This window comes from Clarias gariepinus, chromosome 6 (genome assembly GCF_024256425.1).
Source record: "Clarias gariepinus isolate MV-2021 ecotype Netherlands chromosome 6, CGAR_prim_01v2, whole genome shotgun sequence".
NCBI classification, from domain to species: Eukaryota; Metazoa; Chordata; class Actinopteri; order Siluriformes; family Clariidae; genus Clarias; species Clarias gariepinus.
In genome coordinates, this window is record NC_071105.1 from 21615361 (window position 1) to 21634219 (window position 18859).

At 37.7% G+C, this 18859-nt stretch overlaps 3 protein-coding genes across 6 annotated transcripts; 2 read left to right on the plus strand and 1 right to left on the minus strand.

The window, feature by feature from the left end:
- The first annotated feature begins 5087 nt into the window (after window positions 1–5087).
- tardbpb (TAR DNA binding protein b) lies at window positions 5088–10809 on the plus strand. 4 transcript variants are annotated; one of them, XR_008360820.1, is made up of 7 exons: window positions 5335–5683; window positions 5859–6106; window positions 6732–6901; window positions 7033–7173; window positions 8133–8303; window positions 8419–9473; window positions 10253–10809. XR_008360820.1 is itself a non-coding variant. In XM_053498661.1 (6 exons), exons 2-6 carry the CDS (start codon window positions 5866–5868, stop codon window positions 8893–8895), a joined length of 1200 nt encoding a protein of 399 aa, XP_053354636.1. In that variant the 5' UTR covers window positions 5088–5183; window positions 5859–5865; the 3' UTR covers window positions 8896–9926. The 4 variants fall into 4 exon arrangements, 3 of the variants coding, with proteins under 3 accessions (XP_053354636.1, XP_053354634.1, XP_053354637.1); XM_053498661.1 differs by lacking the exons at window positions 5335–5683; window positions 10253–10809 and adding an exon at window positions 5088–5183 and having other exon boundaries at window positions 8419–9926; XM_053498659.1 differs by lacking the exon at window positions 10253–10809 and having other exon boundaries at window positions 8419–9926.
- cenps (centromere protein S) lies at window positions 10656–14513 on the minus strand. The gene is made up of 5 exons (XM_053498663.1): window positions 14348–14513; window positions 13148–13271; window positions 13029–13062; window positions 12730–12796; window positions 10656–11087 (listed from the first exon to the last, which is right to left on the minus strand). Exons 1-5 carry the CDS (start codon window positions 14372–14374, stop codon window positions 10944–10946), a joined length of 396 nt encoding a protein of 131 aa, XP_053354638.1. The 5' UTR covers window positions 14375–14513; the 3' UTR covers window positions 10656–10943.
- Window positions 14514–17077: 2564 nt separating this feature from the next.
- On the plus strand, window positions 17078–18759 carry LOC128526147 (uncharacterized). The gene is made up of 7 exons (XM_053497736.1): window positions 17078–17158; window positions 17306–17406; window positions 17567–17629; window positions 17738–17817; window positions 17923–18053; window positions 18150–18216; window positions 18433–18759. Exons 2-7 carry the CDS (start codon window positions 17333–17335, stop codon window positions 18507–18509), a joined length of 492 nt encoding a protein of 163 aa, XP_053353711.1. The 5' UTR covers window positions 17078–17158; window positions 17306–17332; the 3' UTR covers window positions 18510–18759.
- Window positions 18760–18859: the final 100 nt, after the last annotated feature.

The following is an 18859-nucleotide window of genomic DNA, read 5'->3' on the forward strand; positions in this document are numbered from 1 at the left end:
GTTTTTTTACATGACTCTGAGTACATTTTTGAGCCTGCTCTGCATGAAAATCCCAGGACATCAGTACATTCTGAAATACTTAAACCAGCCTGTCTGTCGGCGTTCCTGATATCACACTTTTCCCCAACATGACTGAGTGCTTGGATCCTTGTATCAGTGAGCAGGTGTACATAGTGTACAGTATGTTCATTTTAAAGTGGACAGTGAGTGTATATGTATTGTTAATATATGTAACATTAAGATATATTAATATATAAGAGCAGTGTATAAGTGGAAATCGGTGTTGTGTTCGATGTGCATTCCGAGATGCTTTTCTGTTCACTACAGTTATTAAAAGGGGTTAGTGAAGAAACTAAACCGTTCCTGTCAGCTTGAACCAGTCTGGCCATTCTCCTCTAATCTCTATTATCACACGGTGTTCATTGATTACTATTACTATAAACAAACATTATAATTTCCAAAAAATATCTGATATTTTCTATTTAACATATTAACTTTATTAAGTAGATCTTTAGGCTGGTAAAAATGCAAGTTGGTCAAGTGCCAACACTTTATAAATCAACTGCATATGGAGAGATAGATGATAGAGTATATTTTCATTGCATAGTAAGTATAAAATGTACATTTTAGAAAAGACATATCCTTTCTCAACAATAGGTTAAAAGTAATAGAAAAAGTCAAAATGTGGCAAAGCCTATGTATACAGTTTGGCCACCCTGTCATTGAAGGATTGAAGATTGATCAGGGTGGATATAAATGGTGGATCTTCAGTTATCAAAGTCATTCACAGATGACAGTGACTGTGTACTGTTTATCAAATATGTTTTGAATTTCTGAAGGGTTTTCTGTTTATTAATATTTCACTATGATAGTGTGGACATGTCAAGCTTGACAACATCATAACGCAAACAAAATATGGAAAACATGAAATATAACTGTAAATACTGACAGCACCCACAGCAGTTGTTTTAACCTCCAACGAGAAAGAGAACATGGTGGTGATGATTACATCGGCCTGATTACATCGGCCAGTTTCTCAAAGGGCTAGTTACTCCAAAATTAAAGGGTGGACATCAGTTTCAGGGACACATACTAAATGTGTATTATTATGAAAAAGGATTCTCATAAAAATTTTTAATTACTTGTTTAATTTAAAGTCAAAGTGAACTTTATTGTCAATACGACCAAGCAAATAGAATTTACACATCGGATCGAAATTTCGTTCTTCAGACTCCAGATGTGCACAAAAGGATTAAAAAAAAACTCTCAATTAAAGAATTTGTTGAGAACAATAAGAATATTTGAAAAGCTTTGAACTCTTATTGCACTCACTAAAGCATGTAAGACATGACAAAATCACTTACCCCTAATGAAAGGAAATGGTATTTGATGGAGGAAAACATATTTTTATATTTATACTGATGTGTATAAATGTTTGGTCATTTATAATGAAACCTCAGAATTTCATTAGTCAGATCTCTTTAAATGTGAAAATAATAAAGCAGTGTGTAAAACATTAAAATAAACAAATTTAATTATGGACGTATACAGCCATCCTTTATTGAGGGTAATATACAATAGACAATAATAAACAGTCCCCAAATAAATTTAAAAAATGTTTTTGAAATTTACAGGGAAGAAAAACACTATAATTCTACCCTATATGATATATTATTACCATATAGTATAGAAGAAGAACTCAACCTGAGGGTCAGGGGTAGCTCAGTGGTTAAGGCATTGGACTACGGTTCGGAAGATCCCAGGTTCAAACCCCACAACCACCAAGTTGCCACTGTTGGGCCCTTGAGCAAGGCCCTCAACTGCTCAGATGTATAATGAGATAAAAATGTAAGTCGCTCTGGATAAGAGCGTCTGCCAAATGACTAAATGTAAATGTAACCTACACAAATCTGCAAACTGTAAAACAGTATATTTACAATATATTGTATATTGTTCAATCAAATATAATGGACCCTACCATATTGTTGTTTCAGCTTATAACTGAAACATTTTTTCATCTTGTCGAAATAACAGAAAACAAAACAAAAACAAACTGAAAACGACCTCCCGGTCGATTCTCCCCGGGCAGGGTCTGCAGGCGGCGTATAACTAGATGAAGCGAGTAAATGAGGATTACTCTGGAGGCTAACGTGAGAGCGAGTACGCTGTTTAGCCTTGACCTTGACCCTTAGGCGGGTTCCTCATGAGGAATGTATCCACGCCTGCAGACCATAGAAGTTAGTAAGACGTTGAAACGTGAGATTGCACCTCAATGACCAGATGAAGTGGTATGGGTTCGACTGGGATATATAGTGGGACACACGAGGTAGACACAGGTGAGTTCAATTTGTTATTAGATACACTTAAGGGGGGAACAGTTTCACACGTAGGCACACTGCGGGGAGACAAAGCGTCGGCTCAGTAATCCGGTGAGCCAAAGCTTAGTCCCCAGGGCTGAGGTGGCTCAGATGTGACAGATCTTGATGGATTAAACTACAGTATCTGAGCCATTTTTAAAAACAAAAACAAATGCATGTTTCTCCAGTTTCCCATGAAGCTTGTATTTATGGAAAGTCTTACTAATCTATTAGCACCATCTTCAGGCATGGTGGTTTTATACTTTTATAACCAATACAGCTTAAAGGGGGGGGTTGTAGGGTTACAGTATATAGAGGGACAAGACAGTGGTTATTCTGAATGCCTGAACAACGGTCTGCACTATTTAAAACAAAGGTTCACTGATTTTATTTTATCCCTTTATCCTGGATTCATAAGTATTTTTTGTATTATGTGCCTTTGAAGGTTCCATACATAGGGAAAATTAATTGTTTGTATAATAATAATAATATACATAGCATTAAGTAAGTGCTTATGTGTGATTTTCCCATTATGTAGAGACTTTTGTGACACCCTATTTTGTTTTATATTTACTCTCCCTCTCTTTCGTTCTCTATACAATTTATCCTGGACAAGGTTGCAGGAAGCCTAGAGTCTATCTTTTGGGACTCATGGTGGGGTAAATTGTGGACAGAGGGCCAATGCACAAGCAAACAAGCAAACACACCCTCAAAAACTATGGGGAGCTGAAAATGACAATTGGCTTGCTCTGCATGCCTTTAAACGGAGTACCCAGAGGAAACCCACCAAGCATGGGGAGAACATAAAAACTCCACACACACAGTCCTGAGATGGGATTCAACCCAGGAGGTGCAAAGCTCCAGTGAAAGCCACTACATCACTGTGCCACCCTATGCATTTAAAACATCAATTGTCAATAAAATTGTTTAACATGTCAAAATTATACATACACTACCAGTCAATATAATCAATAAGTCAAATACGTTCTAATTCAATGGTATTCCCTGATTTTTATTTCATTCTACTTTAAAAACAATGTTTACTTTACGTAAAACAATGGTGAAGGCAAACAAAATATGCAATAATCTAACAGTTGATATTGAGTGTTGGCGTTCACCACCTGCCATGGTCCTGTCACATCAACACCATGGTGAAAAAGGCCCGCCAGCGTCTCTACCACCTCAGCATTTGAGAGACTTTAGACTGCCCTCCAAGGTGCTCAGGAACTTTTACTCCTGCACCATAGAGAGCATCCTGACGGGAAACATCTTAACCTGGTTCAGGAACAGCACCATGCAGGACAGGCGAGCTCTACAGAGGGTCGTGCGTTCGGGTGAGCGCATAATCCGCACCGAGCTCCCCGACCTGCACTCGATCTACAGCAAGCGGTGCTGGACCAAGGCCAGGAGATCGTGAAGGACCTCAGCCATCCAAACAATAGACTGTTCTCTCTGTTGCGGTCAGAAAAGCGCTTTCGCTCCCTGAAGGCCAACACAGAGAGACTGAGGAGGAGCTTCTTCCCGCAGGCGATACGGTCTCTCAACCAGATAAACACATAAGACTAATCATCTCCGCGTTTTTGCAACATTGCACAGAAATGGACACTCATGGACATTATTCATCTGTGCACACCCCCCAAAGCACTGCAGACGGACAATCATGGATATATCACACTTGCACACACATTGCACATTTGCACACACTTGCACATATATTGCATATTTGCACAAACAATGCTCAATTGCACAATTTAGGACAATTGCACACTTCAGACATTTTTTCATTCATTCCACGTATTATTTGCATTTAAATTCATTTTTGTCTGTACAGATAGGTTTATATTTCTTATATATTTTGGAAAACTTGTATATTTTGTTCTACTTTCTTATAGTTAAGATATTTATTTCTTGCCTCTTTTCTACTTCTCGTTATTATTTCCTGTAAAAAAAATTTTTTCCCCCTTTCAGGTCACGGGCGGTCGTGTATGACTGTGTGTGTGACAAATAAAGTTGAATTTGAGATGTGTCTGCTACTTATGCTCTGTAAAGCCTCATAATGGCTCTAATTTGAGATGCTGTAAATTTGTAATTTTTGAAGCTGGTAACTCTAAATACATTTTTCATCTGCAGCAGAGAGCAGGTTTTACCATGGCATTTGATGGGTTTTGCAAATGCACTTGACAATACTTTTCCTGCAAGAGTTATTCCAAAACAGCTGACCCTCATCCTAAGATAATAACTAACTGTTGATTTTGTTACTTAAATACCTAATGCCACATTTTATAGTTGTGAAAGAACCCACTTCTAGGATGTAAACAATAATCGTAAATTTTACATACCATGTATACCATGAAAAACAACACTACACAAATGTCCTATTTAAATAATTTAAAATTAATAATTAAAATCATTAACTCCTCTCAGTTTTCCTCTCACTACCTTCTCAGTTTTTAAAAGGTAGATAAAAGATACATTTAGAAGATACGTTATAAAAAAAACATTTCAGGCCTTTTATGTATCTTGCTACTGGTGACCTGAAAATTCCCTCTTCTTCTCGGATAAATTAGGCCTTTTGCCACGAGCTCTCCATTTTATATACAGGTTGATGTGTAAATGTTTTTTAAAGATTGTCAGAAACGTTATCTGCCTGGATACGAGGAGAGAATAAGACACCTCTTATAAAAATAAAAGTCTTTTTTGTCCCCCGCCTCCCCCCAGACACGACAGCTGCGCATGCCCACTGCATTGTTTCCGGTTTCATGTGGCCCGTTAATTCCCACGGAAACATATACGGTTAAAAAAATACGCGAATAGAAAAGAAATACCGTAAGTAAATGTACCAGTTTTTTTATTGTTTATGTCACCTTAATGTAAAACTCGTTGTGACTTGAATGTGCTGTTATCTGTGTATTTGTTCACTTTGCCATGAAAAAAAATGGTTCCTTCCAATGATGACGTATTTCCTCCATGACTTGGATAACGTCTTTCGCTAGGAAAACAACAGGCGCGTGACGCTAATAGAACTCGAGCGTAATAATTGTTAGTTTTTAAAACAAAATTAAGATTTTGAAACCATATTTACGATATATTAGAGTTAATATCAGGGTTACTGTGTCGCGCGCAGTGGAGAGGAAGCGTTAGCGGCTGTGCTCGCTCATTCATTCAAGCAGAAGCGCGCCGAGAGGAGGGGCCAGGCTGAGCCCGAGAGCAGCAACCGCTAACAAAGGAAGAGCACAAACCTGGCCGGGCTGCCGTCTGCTCGCCTGTTTTGTTGTGACCTAGCATTTCAGTTTCCTCTAAAATAACAGCAAGTTTTTATTACTAAGGTACATTTTCCAGAAATGTGATAGAAATTTTGGGTTTCTTTTTCAACTAATTTTATATTATAAAAGTGCGACCTTAGCGCGTGCGCTAGCAGAGCTAACATTTAGCCACCAGGACCTCGTTTGTATTTTTTCCCCCACACTTCAGCTCGTATTAAGATTTTCTTTTTGATAACAGAGCTGAGATGGCTGACATGTACATTCGCGTGGCCGAGGAGGAGAACGAAGAGCCAATGGAGATTCCCTCTGAGGACGACGGCACGGTGCTGTTGTCCACGGTGGCGGCGCAGTTTCCAGGCGCGTGCGGCCTGCGCTACCGGAGCCATATTTCTCAGTGCATGCGCGGCGTTCGCCTTGTCGACGGCGTGCTGCACGCGCCGGAGAACGGCTGGGGAAACCTCGTCTTCGTCGTCAGTTACCCAAAAGGTTGGTTACACATATGTATGTGTGTATATATATATATATATATATATATATATATATACATACATACACACACACATTAGTAATGACAAACTGATACATAAATCAGAGGCACCCTCGAGACATGAGTTACCTTCAATCATTTGGAAAGTTCTTATCCAAAATTATTTATAAAAACCAAATTGTAGTTTTTGGAGTTGTCTATAAAGTCTAAGCAGCTGTAAGAGCACTGAATATCAACAAGCAGTCTGAACAGAACACTTACAGTTAAAATGGTCATTCAGTCAGGCACATAAACTCAAAAATGTAACTGTAGCTTTTTTAGGCACTATAAAATATAAAAAAAGAAATCATGCATCTTTAGGCTGTTTTACAGACCACAGGTGGTCCATGTACTCCACACCATTCACCACAAATCTAGTCAGTTACAAAAGTACTAATGTAAACCTTAAAAAGGCCTGTGTGTGAAAATAAATAAATAATAAAATATTGAGGAGCAAAGGACTACAAAGCAATACATAGTTCAACTCATGCAAAGATGCTCATAAAACAAGAAGTTATTAGTTAGAAATATTCTGCAGATTGTCAAAAGAGAAAAACGCTCATCTTGCTGCTCTCCAATTTAAAGAATCGGCAGACAATAAGCGCAAAATGGATGAAATAGATGCCTCATCTGCAAAAATCAAGAGGGGAGACCAGAAGACCTCAGATCTGATCGTGTTGGGCTTGCCATGGAAAACTACAGAACAGGACCTAAAAGATTACTTTAGTACCTTTGGTGATGTAATCATGGTGCAGGTAAGTTTCCAGTGTTGCTTATGCCGTATTTATAAAGCATTCATGAGTAGAGCCTGAACTCACATCTTTGTAAATAATTAATTTGTTTTTGCATACAGTGTGATAATGCAGCTTGTTTTTTCTCTTTATAGGTGAAACGAGATGCAAAGACTGGAAATTCCAAAGGCTTCGGCTTTGTTAGATTTGCTGACTGGGAGACCCAGGGTAAAGTGATTACCCAGCGGCACATGATTGACGGGAGATGGTGTGACTGCAAGCTACCCAACTCAAAGGTTAAAAAAACATTTTTTTTTTTTTACTTTTTTACCAAGTTTAGGCCTAATTCTGACTGAGATTTTTGCAGAGAAGCACAATATGTTTTATGAATAATTTTTGAGAACTAGGTAGTCATACAGTAAATACATTGCTTATTATAGTAGGTCAGGGGGACCTGTAGTTATTCACTACCATCTTGCCAGTATGGGGCACAAATGTGTATTTACATGCTCAAAAACCTGCAGTGGAGCTACAGCTTTTTAATGATTTGTAAAATTGCAGTATGTTTACATGCACATAAGTAGCACCCACAAGTTATTAAACATTAAGACTAGTGGCATACACACATGCAAGAGAGTTGAACCACTACTTGGTCTTTTCCAGCACATCCCCAAGACATTTGGTTAAGTTTATGGAAGCCAATTCATGTTCAGAAATCATTCTTTGTGCTCCTAGAATTACAGTTTTACAACCTGAACCTGCCTCTATTGGATTGTTTAGTGCACTGTTTTCTTATGGCCACATGTTTATGTTTAGTCCCAACCCTGCAAGTTCTCTTTGCATGATGCATGTGGAAGCCTGATACTTGGTGAAGTCGGTTCAACACTATCCTTATAGGTTTTAATTATGCATTGGGCAGTATTTACCTCAATTCTAGGATTTTAGCAAATTCCTTGGTTGAATTCTTGAAACAAATTTACACTGAGATTGTGCTATAAAACCCACTCCGGTGTCGCATGTGGCTGCATTGGAAATACTGTTGCTTTAAGAACAATAATGTCGGGTGAACTAAGCATTGTGTTGCTACTCATGCACATTTATAACAATCACCAAATGCTGCATAATGTTCAGTGGGTCAGGAGCGCCTCTCTGTTTCACTGGTCTTTATTCATGTGTGCTTCATTTTTTCAATGTCAAAGGAAATGTTACTTGAGGTCAAAGGTTTTGAGTGCATGTTTCGTGTCGTCTTTAACAGCAGGGTCCTGATGAGCCAATGAGGAGCAGAAAGGTGTTTGTTGGCCGTTGCACGGAGGACTTGACCTCTGATGATCTGCGTCAGTTCTTCATGCAATACGGCGAGGTCACTGATGTCTTCATCCCCAAGCCCTTCCGAGCGTTTGCTTTTGTTACGTTTGCTGATGACCAGGTATGCCATAATTTAATACAGTTTATCCAGCACTGCTGCAGGACTGAATCATATTTAAAATCTTTTAAAATTGCTATTTATACCTTATTATTAAAGTAAAATCTCCCTTGCACAGATTGCTGCTTCCCTGTGTGGGGAGGACCTAATCATCAAGGGAGTGAGTGTTCATATATCCAATGCTGAACCCAAGCACAGTGGAAGGGGGCACATGATGGATCGGGTTCGTTACGGCAATGGCTTTGGTGCTCAGGCGTTCGGAGGCAGCCGCAGTAGCTCCAGCAGCCTGGGAAACTTCAGCAACTTCAATCTAAACCCAGCTATGATGGCTGCTGCTCAGGCCGCCCTGCAGAGTAGCTGGGGAATGATGGGAATGTTGGCACAGCAGGGTCAGTCAGCTACATCTGGCTCGAGCGCGAGCGGTGCAAGCTCTGCCCGAGACCAGGCGCAGTACAGTACAGGAAACAGCAACTACAGCAGCAGCTCGGCTGCACTCGGCTGGGGCGCAGGCTCTAACCCTGCTAGCAGTGGGAGTGGGTTTAACTCGAGCTTTGGCTCCAGTATGGAGTCCAAGTCTACGGGGTGGGGGATGTAAGTGGTGGGGTTTGTTTGTTGAAGTGTTGGTATTTTTAGTGTGTGTTTGGTAAGTATTTTCTGAGAGACTTAACTCATTTTGTGCATTGCGGGAGTGGGAGTACAAGCAAATGGGGAGTTTGGGGGAGACCAGAATCTTTTTCTACATTTAAACAAGAGATTAGGTAAAGGTTTAAAACATTGGTACACAAACATCACCTCTGTATGCTATATTGTTATTTTGGGGGTAGAAAATATTTCAACTGGATTCTTAAAAAAATGCATGAAGTTAGTCTGTGGTCACAAATGTGCATGTTTTCCAGACTACCAAATTTGTACCTTCTGAAAGCCTTTTTTTGTTTGTTTGTTTTTTTTTAAGTCACTTGCATTGGGAAGAATCTCGTTGAAAAATAAGCCTTTTAAGTACATGTTTTATTTGCAGGAAGATACATTTAAAAAGCCTTCATCGAAATCTCTTCTGCAGTTGCCATCTGTGGTTTTGCCTGAGAAGAAGGCCCTCTGTGGCAGCACTGTGCGGCTGAGGTCATAATGCCATCTTCCTCATGTCTTAAAGCTCTCCTCGCTCGGCTCGCTGACACGGTGGGTGTCTCTCTTTTTTTTTTTTGTAGGCAGGATATTTTTTTCTGATTTCTCAAGAACTGTAAAGAAAAAGTGAACATTTCTAACAACTGTTGAGTGCGCTTGGTGGTGGCGAAGAGTGAGCGAACAGAGAGAAAGGAAGGCATGGAAGCGAGCGAGCGAAAAAGACTGATGTGAGTGCGATGAAAGAGCTAAAACGTGACTGGGTGGCTTTTGTGAGCGTGTGAATGAGAGCTTGTGACACTTCCCAGCTTCACCTATACACAATCCTGAACAGATGGACAATTAGTTTACCAGCACCTGAAGGATCACATTTTCCCTCATAGACTTCCCATTTTGCTTTACTCCTATCATATACTGACAATGTGTTTAAATAGCTAGTGGAATGTTGTGATGAGTATTTTTTTTGTTTTGTTTTTTGGTCTTGCTTCTATAAAACTGATCTGAATGCTGTATGGTGTGTGTGCTTTTCCTTGTGATTTGATCTGTAAGTGTGAACTTTGTGGATGACATCTTCAGTGGCCACTGAGGGGGTGGGAGAACGAGTGATTGTGTAAGTGAGACCTGTATGTTGAGTGATGTGGATGTCTGTGAAATTAATTTTCTTCTACATAAAATTTGCTTAATGTTTTCAAAAACAAATTATATGGCTTGTGAAAAGAAGGGAGTGCTCCAATAAAATTTAATTTGAATCAGTTTTTTTTCCATACTGGAATTACCTCAAGTAATATGAATGGGGAAAGAAAAAATCATAAGACTAACTGAATTCACACATTTAGGGGCCTGGAAAATGGCTGGCTGCAGGTTGCGTCTGAACCCCAGATGGAAAGTCCGTTTGGGGACGGAGGAAGACGGAGGAGTGTCTGGTTCCCCATTACACCATTAGCGTCTCTGGTAACAGAAAAACAGACTGTAGAATGTAGCTAATCAACAGCCACCACAATGTTGGGCTTTATTTTTAAAGCCAGATATCAAGATTTGTCCTGCCAAAAATCTTTATGCAGGATTTATTGTACTTAATCTGGATCTAGAGCAATGGCCCAAACATTCTGGTATAAAATGGTAGTTATGGCAAAATACTGGTTTTGTACAAAATTTTAGTTTGCTACATAATGCAATAATTGGTCCTTTTGTCAATAGTGCCTCAATTTTGATTATTTTTAAATGAGGTCAATTGTGGGATTTGTGGTACAAAAAAAGTCTTTATTCCATATATATTTACCAAATGTCTCACTCTTTACCTATTCACACTGTTTTATACAGTCACAATTTTTACATTCACAGGCAGTGAAAATGTTTTGCATCTTCTATATTACAATAAAATACACAATCTTGAGGCATGGCTTTGAGTAATTAATTGATGCAGTTCTTGTATATTTGCATTCAGATGACATTTGTGACATTTCTTCTTTGTAATAAATTTCTGCTCTACTTGGGCAATGTCAGTCAATGAGATTATGGTCATGTGAATCAGTTCTCTGTCTCTTCCGCTCCATCCTCCTCATTTCCTTCCATCTCCTTACTCTTTCTCTTGGCAGCATTCTTCTTCCTCTTCTCCCTCAGCTCTTGGTTATTTATTGCTAGTTCTTCACTCTTTTTCTGGATGTGGCTGGACTATAGTGGCATAAAACAATTATGAGTATAAAAATACATTGCTACTCTTATTTCTGGAGTGGTCCTTCATGGATCAACACCTTGTTTTGCAGGTCTCTTAGAACATGACTAAATATAAATGTCCTCTTAACAGGATTAGATTTTAAACTGGAACAACCTACAAAGACAAACTCTGAACTTAAACTACTCGATTCTTCAGTACATAACTTTAAAGCACATTTGTGGCACTCTTTGAAAACCCAAATCAATAAAACCTAAAGTAAATCAATCTACATATGATTTTATGACATAGTGAGTCACAATTACTTCAGCTGTTTGTTTGTTTTTTTTCCACAGACTGGGTGACATTTCCCTTTCATTAACTGTTTTTAACTGTCTGTCTTCAGGAACCTAAACAAATATAATTTAAAAGACTTAATCTCTAGACAGATGCATAACCACTGCTTTGGCTTTGTGATCATGAATCCTATGAAGAGTTCTCTGCCAACCTTAGGGAAACAAAAATCCCAAAATCCTTTTTACTTTTGCCCCCAAACATTTAACAGTTCATTTCCCTTGTGTCTGCCTCATTCTAAAACACCTATTCTGAGTATAAACATGTATAAAAATGTTAAACATTTTCATAGAGTTGTACTTGGATATTTATTATAACATAGATTTTCTAAAAAAAAAAAAAGTGCACTGATTACATTAAAAAACTTAGAGGATAGAGATTGTGATGTATAATTACTAAAACAAAAATTCTCAAAATAAAACTGATTTACCCTTATATACTGTTCATTTTTAGACTTTTCACCAACTGGGTTGTTTTTGACCTGCCCCAAGCTTCCTTTTATAATCAGTTTCTATTCCACATTTTGACCCACAAATTTATCTTGCACTTATTATATACGTTAACAGTCATTAATAAATGCAGTGCTGACATTTAATTTATGTGGTTTAATTGACAATTGATGGGCAGATCAAGATACTTGATGTTACACTACTCTAACAAATGCTACTACAGATGATGGAGGAGGAAAACGCCACTGCATTTGCATTTAGAGCAAATGGCAGCTCAGGCTCATTCCTCCTTACAGTATAAACTATGATGTTCCACTACAGGAGTCAATATCCAGATGCATAAGGTGAAGTTCATACAGTTATCATAACTCCACCAAATCAGCCAAATTATACGGGTTAAAAAAAAAAATTCTGGGTATTGATGGGTTACTTGTTTGGAGGCGCTTATATTAGCCAGTATAGGAGGGAGTCCTGGCAAAATTAGGCTTATGTTGGACAAATGGGCTAATGATACTGTCATGGTCTCCCTTGAACTCCCTGTTTGGCAGAAATCAACAACCATGCCATTCTATAATGTTCAAGGTTTCCATTAACGCAACCTTATGGGCACTAGAAAGTACTCTTGAATATACAGGGTCAAATGTGAACATGAACATCCTCAATGTCCAAAAAAAAATTTCTTTTTACCATAAATGTGTATATATTAAACAAATTTTTTTTTAAATAATCTGGGCCCACAGAAAGTCATTAACTTTTTAGACAAAATAATGTAACTTAGGGTGTTATACTGCTCTCAAATGTCAACATGGGTTAAAATTTACCCGATCAGTATATAAGTGTTACATAGAACATTTGTTACCAGTGCTGCGCTTCTTCGTGCTAGAAGTTTTACGTCATCCGCGGTGATTGTGTGTCTTTTGGCGTGTCTGAAACAGGAGCAACAAGGCACATTCTTGCGGGTCTATAAACATGCAGTAATTTTTTTTTAACAATTAGCCACATTTTCCTCAATCCTGATTTTAATAATGTCCCTCACTACACTCAAAGCATTTGCATGCTGATGGGTTGATGGATGTTCTATTCAGTGAATTGCATAGTGCAACACAGCTATTTCATGAGCAAGACTGGAAAAGAATGCAGGAAGTTGGTCAGATTTACCTTGCAAATGCCTCCAGATCTGTTGCAAATATCTCTACAATGTAAAAAGACAACAGAGGGATTGTGAACAAATCCACAGTGTTGAGTAGGAAATAATCATCAGTGTGTGTTAATCTTACCACATTGTCTAAAAGTGGTTTCAGCAATTGCAGCCACCGCTTGCTTGCTTATCTCCTTCTCACACTCCGCTGCTGTGCTCTGGCAAATTTTACTGACGGTGTAGTGGACAGCTGCTTTTAGTCTCTGAGGTTAACAATGTCAATAAAAAAATAAAAAAACATAAGTATTTCCATATTTGTATTTTTAATAATAAAATTTAGCAACATAATCACAAATAGTGCACACCTGATCAGCAATCTCAGCTGTACAGTGAATTATTTTTTTGTTCATTATACCAAAAACATTACCAAAATACGAGGTAAGTCAAATATTTATCCACACTATATAAAATTTATTTTAATTAACTTTTATAAAAGAAATACATAATTTTCCCACATACTCATGCTTTTCAATACACTTCATATGTCAACAAACTTTAGTATAATAATAGTATTGAAAATGCTTTAGACTGAGCAGCAAACCACAAATGCACTGCTGTCTTCACTTCAATAAATGAATCTTTGTCTTCAACTCAAACAGGTTTCTCCTCCAAATAGGGTGGATATAATTACACCTCAAATGAAGTTTTTGCAGAGTGTAGGCAGAAGTGTTTGGACATGGTCATGCAAGATCACAACGCCCTTGGATAGCAGGCCTTCGTGTTTAATTCAAAGTTTAGGCTTCAACTCTTCAATAATCATCTCCCATGACTTTTTAACTTTTTCTTGGTCAGTGACTGAGGATGTCTCATCACCAGTAATGATTCTTTCAGAAACGTTACCTTCTTTAGAGTATCGGTCTACATTTTGTTTTCAGATATCCAAACACCTGTTTATGCTCTTCTGTTAGTGGTTATACCAGACACACAGACAGGCCACAAAAAAATACTGCATGTTGCTCTTCTTTTATGCAAAACACAAGTGGGGCATCCATTTATTTATTTATTTTTGGCTTACATTGCACTTACAAATGAGCTGCTGTAGCATGTTCATCTGAACATAGTGGTAGTAGCTGTAGTATTGGAAAATGTTTTAATCCTGAACTTTAAGGCTTTTCCTATCAAGGCTTTTACTAGATTAACATTTAAGTTAATATTACTAATAGACATTTTTTTATGAACATTGATCGTCCATAAAATTATGACCTCCTGTCAATGAATAAATGGTAAAATCATTGATATCAACTATTTTCTCACTTCTCACTCTTCGTGATGTTCCTACCTGCTTGTACGCCTCTTTCTCATCCATTGCGATTTCACGACTCGTCTTCAGTAAACTGCTGCTCTATAGCAGGCTCGGCTTTAAGCTCCTCTAAGACAACAAACAAATAAAACAAATCCACAACGGACTTGGATCTTAACTGGTTAGAAATTTGCGCGAAATTGTTTTTTTCTTTGACTTTTTGAAGCAGTTTGTACGCTGTGAAATATAAGCAGCGCCCTCTGCTGGTTAGGAGTAAACCTCGAACTTTCGATTCACATAAAAACCTGTTAATTACAAAATTTCTCTTTCTCTCTCTTTTAAAAACGCCATCCTGACGAGCCCATGAGCAAACCCTGAAGCTGTTCTTACATATTTTTTAAAGCTTCCTGAGAATAAAAAAAAAATGTAAACATGTGTACAAATATTAAGGTAACATGCAGGTTAGGCTAACAAGTGTTTCCAGATTGCCCATAGTGTATGAATAAGTGTGCGAGTGTGTGTATGTGGCCTGCAAAGGATTGATATCTGGCCCAGGGTGTACACTTCCTCATGCTCAAAGTCTTCCCCAATGACCTGGTATACTGGATAAAGTGGTATAGACAATGAGTGAGTAAGTGTTTCTTACTTAAGATAATTTAGGAGGATAAAAGCTGTTAAAAATACAACTATGTGTTAATACTTGCCAGTAAACTAAGATAAATTATTGATTGGAGGGTCTAAGCATTTTTCCAGAGTACAAAGAAATAATATATATACTCAGCAAAAAAAGAAACATCCTTTTTTCAGGACTGGGTATTTCAACAATAATGATGTAAAAATCCAAATAACTTTACAGGTCTTCATTGTAAAGGGTTTAAACAATGTTTTCCATGCATGTTTAATTAATCATAATCAATTAATTAACATGCACCTGTGGAATGGTCGTTAAGACCTTAACAGTTTACAGAAAGTAGGCATTTAAGGTCACAGTTCTAAAAACACAGGACACTAAAGAGACTTGTCTACCGACTGTGAAAAACACCCAAAGACAGATGCCCAGGGTCCCTGCTCATCTGCGTGAACGTGCATTAGGCATGCTGCAGGGAGGCATGAGGACGGCTGATGTGGCTAGGGCAATAAATTGCCATGTCCGCACTGTGAGACGTCTAAGACGGCGCTACAGGGAGACAGGAAGGACAGCTGATCATCCTCGCAGTGGAAGACCACGTGTAACAACACCTGCACAGGATCGGTACACATTATATGTGTATGGCGGCATTTATCATGCCATGTGCGTGCTTATTTACTTCTAGGACAACCTCTGTTCTCTTCCATAACCTAACCTAACTTCCATAACCTGACCAACGTACCTTGCCAAAAATGCTGATTATATGAGGGTCATTGACGGATAAGACTTTTTAATAGGCCAATTTTAAAATACCAAAAATATGGATATGTTTGGCCATTTTCTAAACATTTGGAATGTAGTGTACACATGCCTTTATAAAGAAAAGTAAAAAATTGTCATTTTAGTGTTTTTACACTTAAGTTAATAAAACATAGCCTTAAAAAAGTCATCTGGGGCGACCGTAATATATCTCAGAATTCACATTTTTATGTATCATTAAGACTAGTTGAACTCATATCAGTAAGTAGATAAACTGAAGAAGAAAGATAAACTTTGGTACCCTTTCATTTTATAAAAAACATTATTTCACAAGTTTATTCTATAATATCAGAGTCTCCTTCATTATCCAGTTAAAATAAATGTTTATCCCTATAAAAGGAATGGAAAATGGCTGAATTAAAAAAAAAAAAAGATAAAACATACAAATAATTATACTTAAACAATAAACTCTATGTATATAATTGATGTATAGAATATGAAAACTACAAATATAGGACATATATCTATCATTTAAAACATATGATGTTTTCAAGTTTACTTAAGTATAACAGGCTAACGGTTAGCCTCAGAAACCAAACTAGCTTCTTCTAGTGACAAAGCACTATCTAATTTATCATTAAAATATAGATTTGTGGAAAAAAAATTATAATTCACAGTTTTGGGGTGGTCGCCCCACATGATGACCAAAAGTGACTACGACATCACAGCAGTTAAAAAACAGCTTTTTCTTACTATATGAGAGAGACTGATTTACTATACAGTTGTTTCCAGGGGGTCTTCACTTGTGTCTGGCTGATGCAGTATCCCATCCTTGAGATGTTTTTTAAAATAAAGGTCCCAAAATTGTGGTTTGTTGATGGTCGTCCCGGATGAAATGGATAGAATCAACATAATTCGGACAACATTCGTTTGTATATCATGATAGAAATATATGAGCAAATGCTTTATAGTTTTGTCAATGAGTGTAAAACATGTTTAAAATTATGCCAACTAGGAAAGGGGATATATTTAAGTTGATTTAAAGTGTTTTTAAACCAGTTGTCCTAACTAAAGTCAAGGCCGGACGGTCGCCCCATATGGTGTTTTGGCACTTCGGATAGCAGAAAAATTATGAAAAACTTAAAAATTTGGAGAAGTTAGAGTGGTTTAGTAGGTAAAGAAGGTATAACAAGTAGATGAGAAATTTTTATGTATTTTTTAGTTTTTTCTGCAAAATAAAATTAACCCGAACAGAAAAAGGGGGCGTCACGTCATTGACCCATGAACATGTTAAATAGCTTTGCAGAGATCATTTGGATGGCTAAATGGTTTTATATTTTAGCATATCTTGTTTTTTTGCTTGCTGCACCCACAGGATGGTGCTGTCTGCAAAGCTGATCTGAAATGGCCTTTATTTTACGATGTAGCCCACACAAGAAGACCAGCAGCATTCTGGTGGACAGGTGAGTTTCTCCTTCTTGAATTTTGGCACATTAGCATCAGTTTGCTTCTATAACAGGGTACTGAATCCTATTGTGTCTGTCTATACTAATTCTTTTAAAGTGAGTTTGTCTTTTGCAAAACTACCTTTTAACTTCACATCTTCACAGCCTGTGACTCTGTGCAGCGGAAAAGAAATGTTTCATCACTTCTTGGTTCATGCAGCTTTTCAGAGCAGCAGGTGGCTTCCACGTGACCAACGTCTGAAATTGTAAGATGATATGACATTGTGTTCGGGAAGACTTTGCGACACTTTTAGACCAGATTAGAATTACCAGTTTTGCAGTTTTACGTCTTGCTGAGTAAATTGCAGTTTGGTTTTGCTGTCATGTCCCGACATTATGAAATTCTCTGGTTATCTTCTCTTGCAGCCAAATAGTTCTCTTTATTTTTGTAGTACTGTTAATGACACCCCAGCTTTACATATTGACAAGGCAAGTCACAACAGATTGTCACTCTATAGGACATTCACAGTTAAAAGTAATTTAAGCCCTAAATTCCTCCTAATGCCATGTTGGTAAATGTTAATGATATCTTTTCAGGCCAAAGTCTTCCCGGTACTGTGAAAAGCCACTTTTGAACAACCTTATAGCGCTTATTGTGTTTTCAGTCATGGCTACCGGTGGGCATTTACTATTCCTCACATACCATTTTTCATATACCAATTATTCCACATGTTCATCATGCAACGATAACACCTTTATCACCATTTCTGTGTCTGTTGAAGGTTTAGCAGTAACCCTTACGCTCACTGACCCTGTGCCCAAGAGTATCAGGGCAGCTTATCATACATTTGGAGTGCTTTCATTCACCCAGGGACTTTGTACCATCATTCTGACCTTCAGTGCTCCTCAGTGTGTAAGTATATTAACTCCTAAAAATGCAAGTTGGAGTCATCTGTAGGTCCCTTAGTGTTATAATGTCAAAGTAACATGTATAACATTGTCCTCCCAGGAGAATACCACACCTGAGCTATATCTCTTTTCATTGGTATTTTCATGGGCTTGTATCATATCAACAGGTAAATAACTGCAGTTAGTACCGCAATAGTTAAAATAAATCACTAACCTGCATTTCATCATGTTGACAAACTTAACACGTATAATATCCTTTATAAAAACATCAATGTATACCTTGTAAGAAGCCATAAGATCATCTAATCTCAGAAGGTTAAAATGAATGAGTTTACAATCATACAAGCTAAAGTAATGATTTTTTTCTATGCATCTCTACACAGTGTTCTTCGTGATAAGAGGCTGTCTTATGATCTTCCACAGAACATATCCAAACTGGTTCAGGGAAACCTGCCTCTAGACTGGCTGTGAGAGCCACTGTCCAGCTCACTACCTTATGCGGCCCCATGTATTATTCAGCGCCTCCTGTTAAATTTGAGATGGTGTCTTCAGCTAAGCTTGTTCAGCTCCTGTTACAGCTCTTGATATTGCTTTACAGTGCTGATTATACGAACAATTTAAAAACTGAGAGATTTCAACACAAGCAACTGAAGTAAATGTCAATTCTTATGTGCTATACAGTGCATGGTAAATTTCATACAGTATGTAATCAAGGTAGCATATGTTTTGTGCAATTGTCAATAATTATGAAAAACATGTTTTAATACAATTTTTAATAAAGCTAAATAAATGACAATGTTAAAATACTTG